General features: G+C 40.9%; 1 protein-coding gene across 1 annotated transcript; it reads left to right on the top strand.

Annotated features, from left to right (window-relative positions):
• Positions 1 to 9: 9 nt before the first annotated feature.
• Positions 10 to 16,603, top strand: LOC136442195 (pre-mRNA-splicing factor SYF1-like). Its single transcript, XM_066438931.1, has 18 exons — positions 10 to 179; positions 319 to 473; positions 819 to 942; positions 1,791 to 1,988; positions 6,170 to 6,304; positions 6,693 to 6,857; positions 7,487 to 7,631; positions 9,910 to 10,070; positions 10,564 to 10,683; positions 11,182 to 11,282; positions 11,730 to 12,006; positions 12,406 to 12,568; positions 13,043 to 13,256; positions 13,926 to 14,025; positions 14,481 to 14,652; positions 15,121 to 15,241; positions 15,637 to 15,746; positions 16,084 to 16,603. The coding sequence occupies exons 1-18, from the start codon at positions 132 to 134 to the stop codon at positions 16,158 to 16,160; spliced, it is 2,586 nt and encodes an 861-aa protein (XP_066295028.1). The 5' UTR covers positions 10 to 131; the 3' UTR covers positions 16,161 to 16,603.
• The last annotated feature ends 32 nt before the right edge of the window (positions 16,604 to 16,635 follow it).

The raw sequence follows: 16,635 nt of genomic DNA, 5'->3' as shown, positions 1-16,635 counted from the left end.
CGCGTTAACTGGTGAAGTCTCGCGAGAGTGGTCAACATGGACGCACGAAGTTCGTAAAATCTGCCAGTTTTTGTGCTGTTTATTGTTTTTCAGGCATTCAGAATCACTCATTTGCTTGCAGAAGGTTCTACATGATACTTGTAAACATGCCGGTGGAAGAGAATAAGGACCTGCTCCTGGTAAGTGTGCTGATATTAAGTAATATTGAAGTGAATGAAGTAGGTTTTGAAAGAGGGAGGGGGCTGGTCATGCTTTTGGTTTTGATATTCATATGTTTGTCAACATTGAATTCATGATTTGTGTGATATCGTGATGTAGGAGGAGACAGACCTTGCATACGAAGAAGACATCCTGCGCAATCCCTTTGCTGTGAAGTGCTGGCTGCGTTACGTGGAGCACAAAACTACAACAAATGCACCAGGCAAGGCCATCAACCTGGTGTATGAACGGGCACTGAGGGAACTGCCTGGCAGGTCAGTGATGGGAGTGTGAAGTCTGTGAATAGATACTGTAGATCTTGAAATGTTCTAATGGTTATACTTCTGCTGTTTTTGAGGTCCCTTTCCTTTGCAATCTCACAACACCGCGGTTATGTGTTTTTGTGTTAAAGTATTGTTTCCGCCGCAAACTTAAAACACCACAAAAAACTCTTTCCCACTCCAAGTCCTACCGCGAAATTTCCATCCCCTCGAAAAGAAATAAATTTCAGTATTATATGCTATTCAGAAGGAATTTCAGCTCTTCTTTATCAAAGTCATTTGCACTGTTTAAAAGTGTTCACAGTTGAGCGTGTAATTGATATGCACAACCTGTTTCAGCTACAAACTGTGGTACAACTACCTGAAGAGGAGAAGGAAGCAGGTGCGAGGCAGGTGCATCACCGACCCTGCATATGAAGACGTCAACAATGCCTTTGAGAGGGCCCTGGTCTTTATGCACAAGGTGAGAAATATCACAGAATAGAACAAGCGGCAGGAACTTGTGCATCAAACTTATGTTTGCTAACTTTCAAGATAAACTGTTATGCCATTGTTATTGAATTCAAGAACATAATTTTGTAAACATTTTGTTTGATATCATGGTAGTGAACCGTTGCCGACCGAGTGTCCCGGGTCATGTGATACATAGTAGAGAACCAGCCAAGAGTCTCCTGCTTTGGAACAGGGACACAAACAGAAGGATTTGTCGATCAATCACAGCACTCAAGAAACTCATAGTCATAGAAACTGAAACTAATTTAGAAGGACATGAACTTCTCTCAGCAATGAACCACAAGCAGTTCTGGAGAGTAAACTGGAGAGTAAACTGCACCTTGTAAAGAGGAGGACCGATAATGATGATGATGATGTTTGATATCTTGAGATGTAGACAGTACTGAAAAAAAAGGTGAGGTGATGTCAAAACTTGCCAAGAAGACCAATCCGTACGAATAAACTGGTCTATGTGATCAGGTGGTTGTATTGATAGGGAAAATTATCTAAGGGATCACCAAGTAGCCACATTGTCTAGGTGAATTGCAGTTAGTCTGTATATCTATATTTATTCTATTGATAAAACATGGTAGGTACTGCAAATCATTGAGATGGAAGATATGTAGCCTGGTATGCAAACCCATATAGTGCACGGGTCTCCTCTTCGCAAATATAGATATTTGAAGAGAGGAGACTTGGGAGCTTTAATAGGTTTGGATACCAGGCTAGAAAATATGGAATCCCTTATCAGACGTTTTAGCAGAGAAGATATTACCGGTATATTCTTTATGTCATATTTTAACAACTTCACATTGTCAGATGCCGCGTATCTGGCTAGACTACTGTCAGTTCCTGATGGACCAGAAGAAGATCACCCGTACCCGGCGCACGTTTGACCGAGCGCTGCGAGCCCTCCCCATCACCCAGCACCATCGCATCTGGCCCATGTACCTCAACTTCATCAAGACTTACCCGCTTCACGAGACAGCTGTTAGAGTTTACAGACGGTACCTTAAGGTGTGTAGACACTATCTGTCTGGCAAGTTGTTCATCCAGGACTCAGCTTTATTTCCAGTTAGTCATGAGAATTTTTCAGATCCTTTTTTGTTACATTTCCCCAAAGTAGCATAAAAAACATGAAGAACAAAACGAGCATACCAAAAAACCAAACAAATAGTGAAATGGACAGAAATATATACATAAACTAGAAAGGCAACATTTGCGAGCAAATACAGCATGTTTAGCCATACTCCACGCCATGCAAAAATTGGACTGTCCCAAAATAACAATGGACCATTCTAAAATACTTCCACTAAAAAAATGGATCACCCCAGTCCAAAATTGAGTTTAAAAACAATTAGTCTCTCCATACAGGAATGGAGTCTTCCAGTAGCACCTCAACACAATATGGACCAGTCCAAAACCATATCCACATAAACAAATACACTACTGCTAACAAATGGACTTTTTCATAATCACTCCAGCTCAAAATTGCAATAAATAATTAAAGAATCCTCCCCTTGCAAGAATGGGATATTCCGTGCCATCTCTATGTAAACTAGACCAGTCGACAAATATCCGCTCAAAATTACACTCTCGCGCATAATCAACCCAGTTCAAAATTGAATTAAAAAAAATTAACCCCAGGAAAGAATTAAGTTTTCCATAGTATACATAATGATGTATATGAGGATTTGACAGGAGAAGAAGGAAATTACCAAAAACAACATATTGCAGCGATAGTATGGGTGAAATATAGAAATGTGACACCCCTTTGTTTGAATGCATGATTCAATAGTATACATTTGGGTTGAAAAAAACGAAACGAAAAAATTGTTTATTTCAAAAATTGTTTTGAAAGGCTGTATGCCAAACATTTAAATGAGGGCCTGTGTACATGACCAAGGCAGACACATGTCAAATTTTGCATCATTTTGGTTTAATACGAGTCAGTTCCAAGTCACCGAGAGGGTTTTAATATAATGTTTGTAATATGTTTGAACTATTTTGATTAAAAGAATGTCTAAGTCACAATAGTTCTAAACTGTTCAAACAATAAGAATTGAAACTTATAACATGTTTGAACTTATTTAACATATGTTGGAAACATTTCGAACGTAACTGCACAAAAATCTCTTTATCTAGAACAGTTTCAAACCATCTATCCAAATGTTTCAATGTTCGAACAATTTGTAACAAAAGATTTTCACAATTGCCCCGTAAACGAAGGTGCTAAGTCCTCCTGTGTGTTTCCGTCTATTTTCGGTGGCCGCGCTAGACCACCAGCGGATTTGTTTTGACGGAGCGTCACCCGCGCGCGACGATGTACACTGTTCGGCACCGCTAATATCCGGCATTTTCCCGCTCCAAAACACTCCACTAGACCCACGTTTTTAGTGTTTTGCCTCGTGTGTAACACGATTCGATTTGCATTACTGACGGGACGAAAATGTTATGATAGAAAAAATTCACCCCGTCCCGGCGTCCGTCCCAAAAACATGAACGACATGAAAATATATTTTCTTACAGATTCAATCACGAAAATCAACAGCATGGGATTCCAAATTTTCACAAAGGCCGACCATTTATCATGGTTGAACTTCCTTCCAAGGCGTGCGATAGATAAACATTCCCGGCACATAATAGTACCAGACTAACTACGCAAGCTCATGATAAAAATAGGGAGAATGTTTGTCAGTGAAGTTTGGCCACCAGAGTGTAAGTTCATTTAACGTTACAAGCGCAAACGGGCGAATCATTGACCTTACCGGGGACTGACTCTACTGGCCTAATCATTCGAATTCCTTTTTTGCCGAATTCTACGATCCATACGCCCGTACGCAGGAAAGCCTGGTGGACGCTACACATCACGGGAGACGCGTGTTGGTCCGAGACAGACAGCGGCGTGCTTTCGATCGCGTAGCGGCGACAACGTGCGGGACCAAAACGCCTGTCCCCAGTGAGACCGTGTGTTTTGCGCGGCATGCCCCGAATCCGTCTACCATTGCTGAATGTGGCCCGATTCATAGAGGTCTATTTTGTAAGCATTATTTCATGTACCCCTCAGCGTGAGAATTCCTTGTGCAACAACTTCGCCACATTATATATTCAAGTTTCCCTGCGCACCGCCCTCCGCCCGCCTTTGATGTCTTTGATCATGTATGAAGTCGGCGGCAGAGAGAGATCATCAATCAATTTTGTCAGGAGTTGCGCGCCAGTCTGAGGAGAAACGATCTCCCGTGTTGTGTTGAAGAATTTGGAGTTTGAAAATATCTGGAATAACTAATGCTGAAATAAACATTCACAAAATCATTGATTTAACTTTATTTCTGTTATAAAATTTCCTAAACTGCAGTTTAACCACCCAGTTCAACGGAACATGGTGTTTTCCCGATAATCACGTAAAATGTTTATGTCCGGTCTTTCCTCCTCGTAAGCAAACTTCCAGCTTGTCGCCAAACTTTGCCGAGGCGATAAGTACTGAAGCTGAGCGCGCTCGTTGTTTTGTTGTGCTAGCCATGCAGTGACGAGTCTTCGATTATCTGTAGTTGTTGAAGGACACACAGAAATCTTCGGACTGTAGTTTACCGCTTCGAAGGGCGTGACAGTCAACGGTAGTAAGGTTTGAACGAGCGTTGTGTTTCTCAGCTCACCTCTTCCAAACGTAAACAACGGGTGCGGGTTAACGTGAGCGGCGGGGGATTTGTTCGGCTGGCGACACCCCCGTACCGTGCCGGTAGCGTGGTGTGTGTCGTGTTTCCTTGAAACGGATTTTTAACAATAGAAAACTAGATCTATTCAAGATTTCTAACAAATTTAATGGAAACTTTTCTGTCCGGCGTAGTAGGATTTTGGGAGTACCCAACCGCGTTCTTCACGTGGAAATTTTTGATACCGCGAAAGTAAACAAAACACCTACGATCGCCTGCCAGGCTTCTCGCGGTGGGGCGTCTTTATTGGTCTATCATTAGGTGCTATCAGCTACTTAGCAGGGACGTGTAAATTGCTTTCGTATGGCTCATTTAACCAATGTTCGAAACTGTACGAACAAAAGATGAATCTATATGTTGTGATAGTTTCGAAACTTATATCAATATTGTACCCGCCGATTTAAATGTTTCTAACATGCTGGAACGCAGTAGAAAATATTTCGAAAGTCAAACAAAGGTTCGAAATTGTTCTAAACATTCACTCATATCAGGTTGTTGCAAAGGTTTCGAAAATGTTACAACAAAAGGCAACAAACACCCTCTCGGTGACGTGGAATTGACTGGAGATGTGTATCTTTGTTCAAAAATAGTGAACAAAGGAGAGATAGTAAGCACATGTCCTGCGCATTCCCATACCACATTTGGTATGAATACTACAAATGTAGCACACCTGCTCCAGAAATGCAAGACAACTTAATTAACTCAATTGGCCAATCGGGTGGTCGCAAGGCTCACAGCCAGTCCAGGTGCAATTGGGGTCAATGACCTATAGGTCATATGAGGAAAATACCCAATGTTCTCCTCAAAATACCCTGCAAAATCGTATTTTGAAGTAATGTTTGCCAAAAGTGCGAATGGGGTTCTCTGAATATTTGTTCAATGTACCCCCAAAGCAAATTTCAGGTCATTTGGATGTATTTCCAGAGCACAGGAGGCCAAAATGTACGTTTTTGGTCAGAAAAACCTCAATAAAATCATTTTCAAGGTCAATATCGGGAAAATCGTGTATGGGTATTTGCCTTAACTACCTTTGTACCAAATTTTAGGTCATTTGGTCAAAAAATGACAGAGATGAATCGATTTGAAGATTTGACAGGAGAAGAAGGAGAAGAAACATGAGTAAAAACAATATGTTGAGCCATACTAGGTATGGCTAAACATAAAAAAGAAAGAAACTGAATACAAATCAAGGACATTTACATAGATTGAGCTTGTCTATACATACATGAATATAAACAGAAACTGATATCGGACAATGAATGATAAACTATGAAGACTGTTGAAACTACATGTAGCAAGAAATTAGAAAATGAGAATATTGGTTTTGACTTCTTCGTTCTTGTTCCTTATCGTTGACTTTTTAATCATACAATTGGACATCAGAATTTTATGCAGTTGAAAACATGGCTTTTGAACTGAGTGTAAAAATGAAAAAAATCATTGTGTAATGTATGTTTTTAACACTTTTACTTTCATCCTTTTAAACAGCTGGCTCCTGAAAACACAGAGGACTACATTGACTACCTGATCTCCATCGACAGACTTGATGAGGCTGCCACTCGCCTGGCTGACCTGGTCAACAAGGAAGAGTTCGTGTCCAAGAGGGGCAAGTCAAATCACCAGGCAAGTAGCCCAAGTTTCTGGCCATCCAATGATAAGGCCATACTAACTTGATGATGTATATGTCATTCTCTGAAGACTACAGATATGACATGAAATAAGACAACTGTAACTGTCTTGTTTTGTGATGTAACATTTCTTGACACATGCTAACTTTTGGACTTTTCCATGAATCATGATCATTTTGGGGAGAACTTACTCTTGTGATGGAAGCATTGGACAACTGTCAAAAGATTCACTAGCCAAACTATTAAAGTTAAAGTCTATGAGGCCTAGATGTAATTTCAAAGTATACATTGTATCAAGATAATTGTCTTTTTATAAGATCTTGATTTCGGCAAAACAAGTTGGCCTCATGATTAATAAATTCAACAAACTTCTGCCCCCTTAGCTGTGGCACGATCTGTGTGACCTTATCTCCAAGAACCCTGACAAGATCCGCTCCTTGAACGTGGACGCCATCATCCGGGGCGGGCTTCACCGCTTTACGGACCAGCTGGGCATGCTCTGGAACTCTCTCGCAGACTACTACATCCGCAGTGGCCACTTTGAGAAGGTAGACACTTCAGCTGAACACTACTGTCATTACCTAGCTTCACACAGTTACATTACAATATACAGAATGTTGTATCACATGGATGCCGAAACATGGATCAGACATATGTACTAGGAAGGGTGGTACATGTACATGTGTAGTGTAGAATCACACTGTCCTTTGGTTGTTTCTTTTAACCAGTAAACCACCTTAAGGCATAATACACCAGTTTTGTATATGTATAGAAGGTACAAGCTGTGTAAGACCGGACTGTAAGATTTGATCTACTCACGCTTGGATAAACCCCTACTCTTTTCAATAAGTGTGGTGGGATCTTTAACATGCTTGACCCTGAGGTGTGGGTCAAGCATGTTAACAGGGGACCTCCAGCTTTACGTCCCGTACGAGAGGACGTCACTAAGGGAAGCTAGATACGTCATGTATTCATTTTCAACTGAAACGAATGAGGAAATAGCTGTGAAGTGCCTTTCACAATAGCACAACATTAAGACTTGCTAGGGTTTCAAACCCAGAAGCTTTAGATTCTAAGTCAACAACCCTAAACAGAAGACACGAGATCACCTTGCCACGTTGTCCTGTTTAGCATTGATACCATCTAATGACATCCTATGTGTAACATTATTTGCCAGGCCAGAGACGTGTATGAAGAGGCCATTCAGACTGTGGTGACAGTGAGAGACTTTGCCCAGGTGTTTGATGCCTACAGTGAGTTTGAGTCCACCATTGTCAACAACAAACTGGAGATGGACGAGGAAGGGAAGCTGTCAGAGGAAGGTAGGTCTTCTTAGTCTCTCATAATCTTGTTGAACAGTTCCTACTAAGGTAGCTTCTAGGCACCATAGTTGTGTTGATTTCCTGGTTAGGCAGCACGGAGATGGTTAAGAATAGTCCAGACACGGAGATGGTTAAGAATAGTCCAGACCAAAAATCTGGCCAGTCACTGTCAGTGTCTATTGAGGCATATTACCTGAAATATCACTTTGTTTTCTTGCTGCTATGTTTTTTCCAATGATCATGACCATCATGATCATATGTCTATGGTAGAGAAATTTTTTGGGACTGTATTTCTAACTAGACATAATGAGAAGAGAAAGGAAATACAGTCAAACCTGTCTATAGCGGTCACTCAAGGGACTGGCCAAAACTGGCCGCTAAGGACAGGTGGCCGCTATGGAGAAAATGTCGATTAATTGACCACGAGTGACACATGTTTTCAGTACCCACTGAGATACATTTATTCACCGTACAGTATACAGGGCTCGAAATAGTGGGTGCATGTGCACCCAGTGCACCCAAAATTGGAGCTGTGCACCTAATTTTTGACTCTGGGTGCACTGGTGCACCTATATCTTTTTGTAGCCTATAGGGTTAAGGTACTATTGTACACTAGTATACAGAATATTCTTGAAATGTAAGTATAAAAAACAGCATGATAACTTTTTGCTGTACTTTACTTAATGTATTATTTGTTTGAAATTTTGAAGTTAGCTTTAGAATTACAGATTGAAGTTCTTAAGAAAGGCAGCAGCATTAAACTTTGTAATTATGTTCTGAAGAACATTCAACTTTATTTTATCTGGTGCACCCAAAATTCTTTCTGTGCACCCAATTTTTTCAGTTGGGTGCACCAGTGCACCTATTCCCAAATATGAATTTCGAGCCCTGGTATACATGTAAACATTACATAGGTAAGGCACATTTTAGAAATTCGATTGTTGTTCTTTTACTTCTATTATGGGCTTGAAAAAAGAATTATTGTATCTGTCAACTCCAAAATCCATGGCTTGTTCGAGCTTCATGTATGAACAGACCAGCATCAGCATCGCCATACTCTACTCTTGATCCTTCGCGACTGCTTCGCTGCAGGCACACGCGTCACCAACGAGTTTTAATCATATGAAACTAAGTCCTTCGCAGCAAAATGCCACCTAGTTAGTTAAGAACAAAATATATGTTGCTCAGTTGCCACTTACTGTTCGTTTTCGACCGTTTTCAAACATAAAATCGTGGCGACAATTTTCCTTGTCTGTTGTTGTTTGCTTGTCATGATCGGCTTCTACCATTATGCTAATAGGGTAATGAGAGGAAGGTCGCCCTTTTGAGGGCTTTTTTCTTTTCAGAAAATTGCAACAGCCCAAATTTTACATCATAGTAATGTTATCCATATTTAGTTTGAAGCTTTTGGTTAAGTAATTATCCTCAGTGATAGTTTGCAGCAAAATAAATTTAACACACTATACCTCCGCAACAGTGGTGTCTTCCGATGACCTTTATGCTGCTCCGCCATTTTGAAAATCGTGTTTGGGCACATTTTCGGATGAATTCCCGGGAAAAACGGAAATATTGGGCCGACATTGAAACAATTCGCGAACTTGGCGCATCAGATACATGTGCGGGTTGTATTTTCCAAAAACTACCGTAATCTTTGCCCAGTCCAAATGCACAGAAATAGTCAAATATGCTACGATGTACAAACGCAAGCCATGTGTCCTTCAGTTCGCGTCAAACCATGGATAATCTAACAAAGATAAAACATTCTTGTTTTCTTTATTATTATCCTGTCAAGTTGAGTTCACATAAACTTGATAACTGCATAAAAAATGAAGATTTTGAACCCGGCGTGCGGTGGCGATGCGGCTTCCACCGCCGCACATTGACCGTTATCGGCAGTGTTACTGTACTCGCGGGACCGAAAATCGTCTGGCCGCGACCGCGTTGGACAGGTGGCCGCTATAGCCTAATTCTTAATGCTTATGTCAATGGGAAAAATCCAAGGGACCGACAAAAAGTGACCACTATGGGCAGGTGGCCGCTATGCAAAGGTGACCGCTAATACAGGTTTGACTGTACATGCACATTGTAAAATGAAAAAAATTGATTCCATCCAAAACTCTTTCAAAAAATTTCATAGACAAAGTTTGTCCCTGTAAAGTGATTTTAACCTGCAAGGATATTCAAGTCGATAAACTTCAGACAATTTTCTTAGTAGGCAGCCAGGTAACTGAAAGTACAGATTTACTGATTGGGAATTTTTCTCCATCCAAATGTCCAGACCAAGATGACCTTGACCTGCGGATGGCTCGGTTTGAGGACCTGATCTCGGAGCGGCGCCCCCTGCTGCTGAACAGCGTACTGCTGAGACAGAACCCACACAACGTCAACGAGTGGCACAAACGCGCCAAGCTTTTCTCTGAGAAGGAGAAGGCCAGAGAGGTAATAAATAGCAAAATTAATAATTGAGTAATTTGGCAAAGGATTACTTACAATTATAGTACTGTTTAGTTGATCGAACAGCAGAGATTATCAATGAGAAAACATACACATGTAGAAGATATACTGTAAATCTTAAAATTGTGGTGATTTTATTTTATAATTTTTTATTGTGATCTATCCACCGCAAAGTAATGACACTGTGAATATACGTTTTCAATTTATTGTATACTGCACCGCAGCATTGTTTCAACCATAAACTTAAAACACAGTGAAAACCTCATTTCGCCTCTTCAGCGAAATCAAGTCCCCACAAAATAAGTGAATTTACAGTAGATTTGTATTGTGTAAGAATCAGAACTGTTTTGATCTGTGACTGAAGAAACTTTTTGTTCAAGATTCTGCTGTTCAATTCCAGTCGCCAAGTCAGGCTTTCGATTTTTTGTTCAATCTTGTACTTGCCAACTGATTCTAAGACTTTTAAAATCTTGTTCAGGTTATCCAAACCTACACAGAAGCAGTACAGACAGTGGACCCCCAGAAGGCTACAGGAAAACTCTACACGCTGTGGGTCGCCTTCGCCAAGTACTACGAGGAGAACAGCCAGGTTGACGATGTAAGTACCATAATGCCTAACCTTCCACTTTCAGAAACAGATGGTAAAAGGAAGAAGGTTAACCTTCTCCATGCTGAAGTAGCCTTTTGGTACCTAATTTGCAGGGAGAAGGTAATAACCTTCAGATACAGGTGTTAAAATATTCAGAAACAGATGTTGTCAAAGCATACTTGAAGCAAGCTGCCAGTGACAGTTTGAAAGCTGTTTGTCATTTTTGGTCCAAGATTGTCCAAACATTTATGTCAAAAACAATTAGAAGATTCCGTGCTACGATTTGTGTTTTGTTTCAAATGGCCTTATTTAATTAGTATGCACTGTGATGTTTGAAGTCATTCTATTTTTCTTCTGAAAGTGAAGTAAGTGGCAAGAGGAGATATAAAATTGGTTTGCTAGAGGATAACAATTACATGCTAAACTTAAATACAAATGTGTATGGTTATACATTATGACTGCACAGATTTGTATGTGAGTTGATATGTTGTTTCCTCATGATTTTAGGCCAGAACAATATTTGAGAAGTCCACCAAGGTGCCGTTCAAACATGTGGATGACCTGGCCAGTGTGTGGTGTGAATATGCCGAGATGGAGATCAGACATGAGTAAGTAGATTTATGCCCATTCCATACACATTCATTTGATTATGTACATTACAAAGTTCTGTCAGAGTGTCAGGAGCCTGAAAAGGTTAAGTACTTGATCTAGTAAAAAAAATTTAATTTGAAAAGACAATGAAAGACAGTTATTAAAATCGTCTTATTTCGAAAATTGTGAAGAGAAGGTATTCATGTTGAAACTGCGAAACTTTACATATTTGCATTAGTCACAACATAAGTTGGTAAGGACAAGGTTAGAAAATGGTTGTTATATCATCTTTCCAGTGTCAAGTTTGGTTGGAAGATGGGAACAAAGACTAGGAGGTGACCTTATAATAAATCATAGTTGGAAATCATTTTGAAGGGTATGTCACGTTTAATGTTATGTGTAAGTGTGTCAACTGATGATGATGAAAAGTTTTAGTCCTTTAAAACTGTTTTTATTTCCATCAGAAACTTTGACGCTGCCCTTGAGTTGATGAAGAGGGCCACCGCCATGCCGGGCAGGAAAGCGGCGTACTTTGACGAGACGGAGACGGTACAGAACCGCCTGTACAAGTCGCTGAAGCTGTGGTCCATGTACGCAGACCTGGAGGAGAGCTTCGGCACGTTCAAGTCCTGCAAGGCCGTGTACGATCGTATCGTCGACCTGAGAATCGCGAATCCTCAGATCATCATCAACTATGGTATGTTCCTGGAGGAACATGACTACTTTGAGGAAGCTTTCAAGGTACACAATTACTTATCCTGTCCAGATTTTGCTGTATAAGGCATTTCTCTTTCCATTGGGCCACACAGTTGTGCAAGCACCACAGCAGGGGGCAAGTCCACTGGTTGTTGTGTGTGTTCAACTTCCATACTCTTTCCCATAAGTGCTTAGTGCACTCTACCCACTGGGCTATCGATAAATGTGTATTTTAGATAAGATTAAGTTAAGTACATGTACATGTACATAGAAATATTGGCCAGGAATGTCGATACGCTTAGTCTAGTACAATGATGTTACATGTGTATTTGCATTGAAAGATTTTAATGCATGAAGTTCTTTTGTATAGAGATCTGAACCATGGTGCATTGTTACTCCCGTACTCACATATTGTGACATTCTGCCTGTACTTAACTATTGCAGGCATATGAGCGAGGCATTGCGCTGTTCAGATGGCCTAATGTATACGACATCTGGAACATGTATCTGACCAAGTTTATCGACCGGTACGGCGGAAAGAAGCTGGAGCGAGCGAGAGATCTGTTTGAACAGTGTCTGGAAGACTGTCCACCCAAATATGCCAAAAGTAAGGAGCTTTTATAAGATTCCATCATTCCTTCGTTTAATGTAAATTTAAGATATTCAAGAACCACCATACAAGCATGCAGATAGATAGATATATTTTGAGTTTTTATGATTTCAACAATTTATCTAAATGTCGGTTGTAATTTTCATATGGCAATCAAATACTGTAAATTTTGAAATGTTTCCAGTTGTTTCATTTTTGCAATTTTTGTCCCTGTGAATATTGTGTTTTCTCAATGTATTACTACTACAATACAGAATTGTTTCAACAGCGAATTTAAAACTCCTCCTGTCCCCTTCTACCAAGAAATTAAGTCCCCGCAAAAATACATAAATTTGCAGTAGTAGGAGTGTTGAGGACTAAATCACATCTATGAAGTATGAAATAAGGAGAAAGATCAGTTAAGGAACAATGAAAACCATTTTATCTTCTAAGAATGCTTGCTGACTCCCTTTGTGATTTTAACTCCGACAGACTTTTACCTGCTGTACGCCAAACTGGAGGAGGAGCATGGTTTGCAGCGCCACGCCATGGCCGTGTACGACCGCTCCACCAAGGCCGTGCAGTCGGACGAGCAGTACGAGATGTTCAACATCTACATCAAGAGAGCTGCAGAGATCTTCGGGGTGACTTACACTAGACAGATCTATGAGAAGGCTGTAGAGATGCTTCCAGAGCAACATTCTAGGTAGGGGCTGTTTCCTTAGATAAAGTTTAAGTCTTCTGCACCAGACAGTGCATAGGGCGGCGCCCATCTCTGTTTCCATAGCCCTTGGGCCATACAATAACTATACAGCAGGGGGTAGTGGTGTGTGTTTAACTACCATTATAATCTTTCCCAAATGCTGAGTGCTAAGCAGAGAAAGCAGTACATATATGTGCCATTTTCAAAGTCGTTGGTCTGACTTGGCCAGCCGGGGATCGAACTCACGACCTACCATGTGCAAGGCAAACAATCTACCCATTAGGCCATTGCACCAGGCTTTTTTTGGCTGTGTCCTTGTTTATTGTTCATTCCTGTTGATTGCTGTAGATGTAACTCTTTGATAAAAGTACTTTAATTACATTTTTGGCATTGTCACTCATTTTCAACTCTCCAAGCAGAGGTTCGGCTCCGGTTTGGCTTGGCGACAAAGAAAATGGGACCCCCCAAAAAAAGCCCCACAAAAACGCCTAAAAACTCGTCAAAAACCAGCCGGAGCCAAACCTATGATTGAAGAGTATGCATTTTCATAATTTCTCCTCCTATCAACTCAACTGGTGTGGTACAGTTCATGTATTCATAGTCCTCTCTGTTTCTGCTTGGCCCCATCCTTGTCTTAACTGGGTGTGATTTTCTGCTCTGTTGTTATTTCAGGGAGATGTGTCTAAGATTTGCGGATCTTGAGAAGAAGCTTGGAGAGATCGACCGAGCCAGAGCAGTGTACGCCCACTGTTCACAGATGTGTGATCCAAGGGTAAGGAGACAAGTGTATTTTAATGTCATGTAAAACATTTCTTTTATTCTGTTTAGAAATTATAACATCTTGTTTAAATGTTTAAAAGGGTCTAAAAGAATGAATGAATCAATGGAGGCTGTAGATGGATTTAGTGGTTTACTGTACAATCTGCAACAAATATCCGTTGTATATGCGAGGTTAAAGATTGAAATCTAGCAGAATTGGAGATTCTACTCATAGAGATCACCATTAGAGTCTTTGTCAGTGATTGAGATCTCTACTGGTAAAATCGCTGTTAGCATTGGTAGAATCGCCCATTGTATTGGCAAAGATCCTGATCGCTATCTCTGTCAACAAAGACTCCAATCACGATCTTTGCCGGTAGAATTGCTGATCCGGCCAGATGGCAATCTTTACCCTGAAAGAAATGTATATTTCTTCTCATTAATTAATGTTGACTGCCCCCTCCCCAGACCACAGCGTCATTCTGGCAGACGTGGAAGGACTTCGAGGTCCGTCATGGTAACGAGGACACGATTCGTGAGATGCTGCGTATCAAGCGCAGCGTGCAGGCCACGTACAACACCCAGGTCAACTTCATGTCCGCCCAGATGCTGGCCGCTGCCGGGAGTGCCACGGGGACAGGTCTGTGTTAACACTCTGTCTTCTGTGGGCTTATCAGTTCAGTTCAGTTCATCCCCAGTGAAGTGACACCATCGTCCCACATGACAGAGCGCAGTTCATCATCCTGTAGAATCACATCCTCTTCAATGACCATCTTCAGTGTCAAAGAAGGATGCCTACGATTCTTATCCGATTTCCAGGGAATATCCTTGCTAGCCATTTTCTATTCCAATGTCTGAATCTGATATTTCAATTTTCGTCAGTGTTCGAAATATTCTATGGAAAAATGTGTGATACAAGTAGAAGCCAGTGTGATAGCCCGAAATATTATCAATGCCCTGTATGATGTAAAAGCATCTACTTGCCTTACATGTAGCTGTGTATAAACTTAAAATAAGATGATCATGTGTGTTTTTGTTTGTTCAGTGGCAGACCTTCCATGATTGTGTATATGATAATCATGTGTGATGTTTGTTTGTTGTTGTTAAGTGGCGGACCTTGGTCCCGGCCAGATGGACGACATGAAGCTGCTGGAACAGCGTGCACAACAGCTGACCACAGAACACGAGAAGGACATGCCCAAACCCAAGTCACAGCTCCTGTTTGTCAGGTCAGGAAATCTAATCATCTGTCACCTAGTCACTTTTCAAGCTTTGGAAGAGGTGTTCCAAATTGTTGAAAGCCCTTTGCACCTACTGGATAATGGATGTACTGCAGAAGATCTTCACTCATTTTAACCTTTAGCACACTGAATTAGCCGTGTGACGCCCAATTCTCTAATGGTTAGGCAGTTAGGCAGCTGGGAGAAGGTTAAAGACATTATTGCAGTATCTCAATTTCTGTGCCAATGCATATGAATTTCGTTTTAGAGACAATTGTTCCCAGCCTTGAGTTTAGTACAGTAATAGAATTCCACAGTTCTGTGGGAAACTAGATATCTACAGTAGTAGTCTGTAGTTCAGTTGTAGAGCTATGTGTACTGAATGCCTACTATGTTATATCCAGGGGAAGCAGCACACAGGAGGACCTGAGTGATGCTGTGAAGGCCAACAACCCGGATGAGATCACCCTGGACTCTGAGGAAGAGGGAACGGACAGTGAGGCAGAGGTGGAAGGTAAGAAACAATATTGGAAACGAAATGGTTTACAGCATAATGAATCAGCAGCTGAAAATATTCTCTTAAGTCAGATAGCATCCACTATCTTTCATCAGTGAATGATACTTAACACAATCTTGCAACTGCTTTGACCCTTCTTAAAAAGAACAGGTTTCAAGTTGATAGTAGTTTTTGATAGTGCTTGAAACTTCTACTATCACAATGAGATTTGTGAAAATGAGTTGAGAAAATGTCCGATTGATCTAATAGATGAAAAACCACTATTCCCTTTCATTACCTAGTGTCCACCAAAGATCTGTACTTTTTATGGCTGACCCCTTTTTGTATTTTGCAGAGGTCCGGCTGGAACAGAGGAGTGTCCCTACCGAGGTGTTCGGTGGGCTGGCCAAGGAAGACGGCGATCAAGACTAAGGACATTTTAGGAGCTCCCGGCCAATTGTAGCTTAAACTTGCTGAAAAGGCACAGCATTTGTAGTAGCTGATATACCTAACCAGAAAACACTTTTCTTTTCTGTTAGCCTGAAGCAGCATACTGAGTGCAAAGCTTCTAAAAGAAACAACTATGGAGAAGAAATTTATCAGTTACTGTCACTAGATACATGTATCAGAGCCAAGTGTGGCTTAACCTGAAGGAACTGTGCATTTGAAGTACATGTAGTTAATGAACCTGACCACAGGACAATCTTCATGTCTGTTAGCCTGAAGCAGCACACAGAGTAAACTGCTTCTAGATGAAACAACTGAAAGAAATTTATTGTAGCTACTTCACTAACCACTGCCAAAAGTAATCGTCTGGAAGAGAAATAGATATTTGAGAATATTAATCTAAAATCCAATAAAGTGACATTCCAGTATGTCTTGTGTCTCGTATTTTGACTGCCAGTAA

Source organism: Branchiostoma lanceolatum, chromosome 9 (genome assembly GCF_035083965.1).
Source record: "Branchiostoma lanceolatum isolate klBraLanc5 chromosome 9, klBraLanc5.hap2, whole genome shotgun sequence".
In the NCBI taxonomy this organism is placed as follows: Eukaryota; Metazoa; Chordata; class Leptocardii; order Amphioxiformes; family Branchiostomatidae; genus Branchiostoma; species Branchiostoma lanceolatum.
Note: the sequence above shows the minus strand (reverse complement) of the source record. Positions and strands in the feature narration are given on the sequence as shown.

What these genes read in the sequence shown, in the direction of transcription:
- LOC136442195 (XM_066438931.1), top strand. Translation starts at nt 132, where the DNA reads ATGATACTTGTAAACATGCCGGTGGAAGAGAATAAGGACCTGCTCCTG. An exon ending in CTGAGGGAACTGCCTGGCAG is followed by an intron (nt 474 to 818) that starts GTCAGTGATGGG and finishes AACCTGTTTCAG; the next exon opens with CTACAAACTGTGGTACAACT. An exon ending in TTTACAGACGGTACCTTAAG is followed by an intron (nt 1,989 to 6,169) that starts GTGTGTAGACAC and finishes CCTTTTAAACAG; the next exon opens with CTGGCTCCTGAAAACACAGA.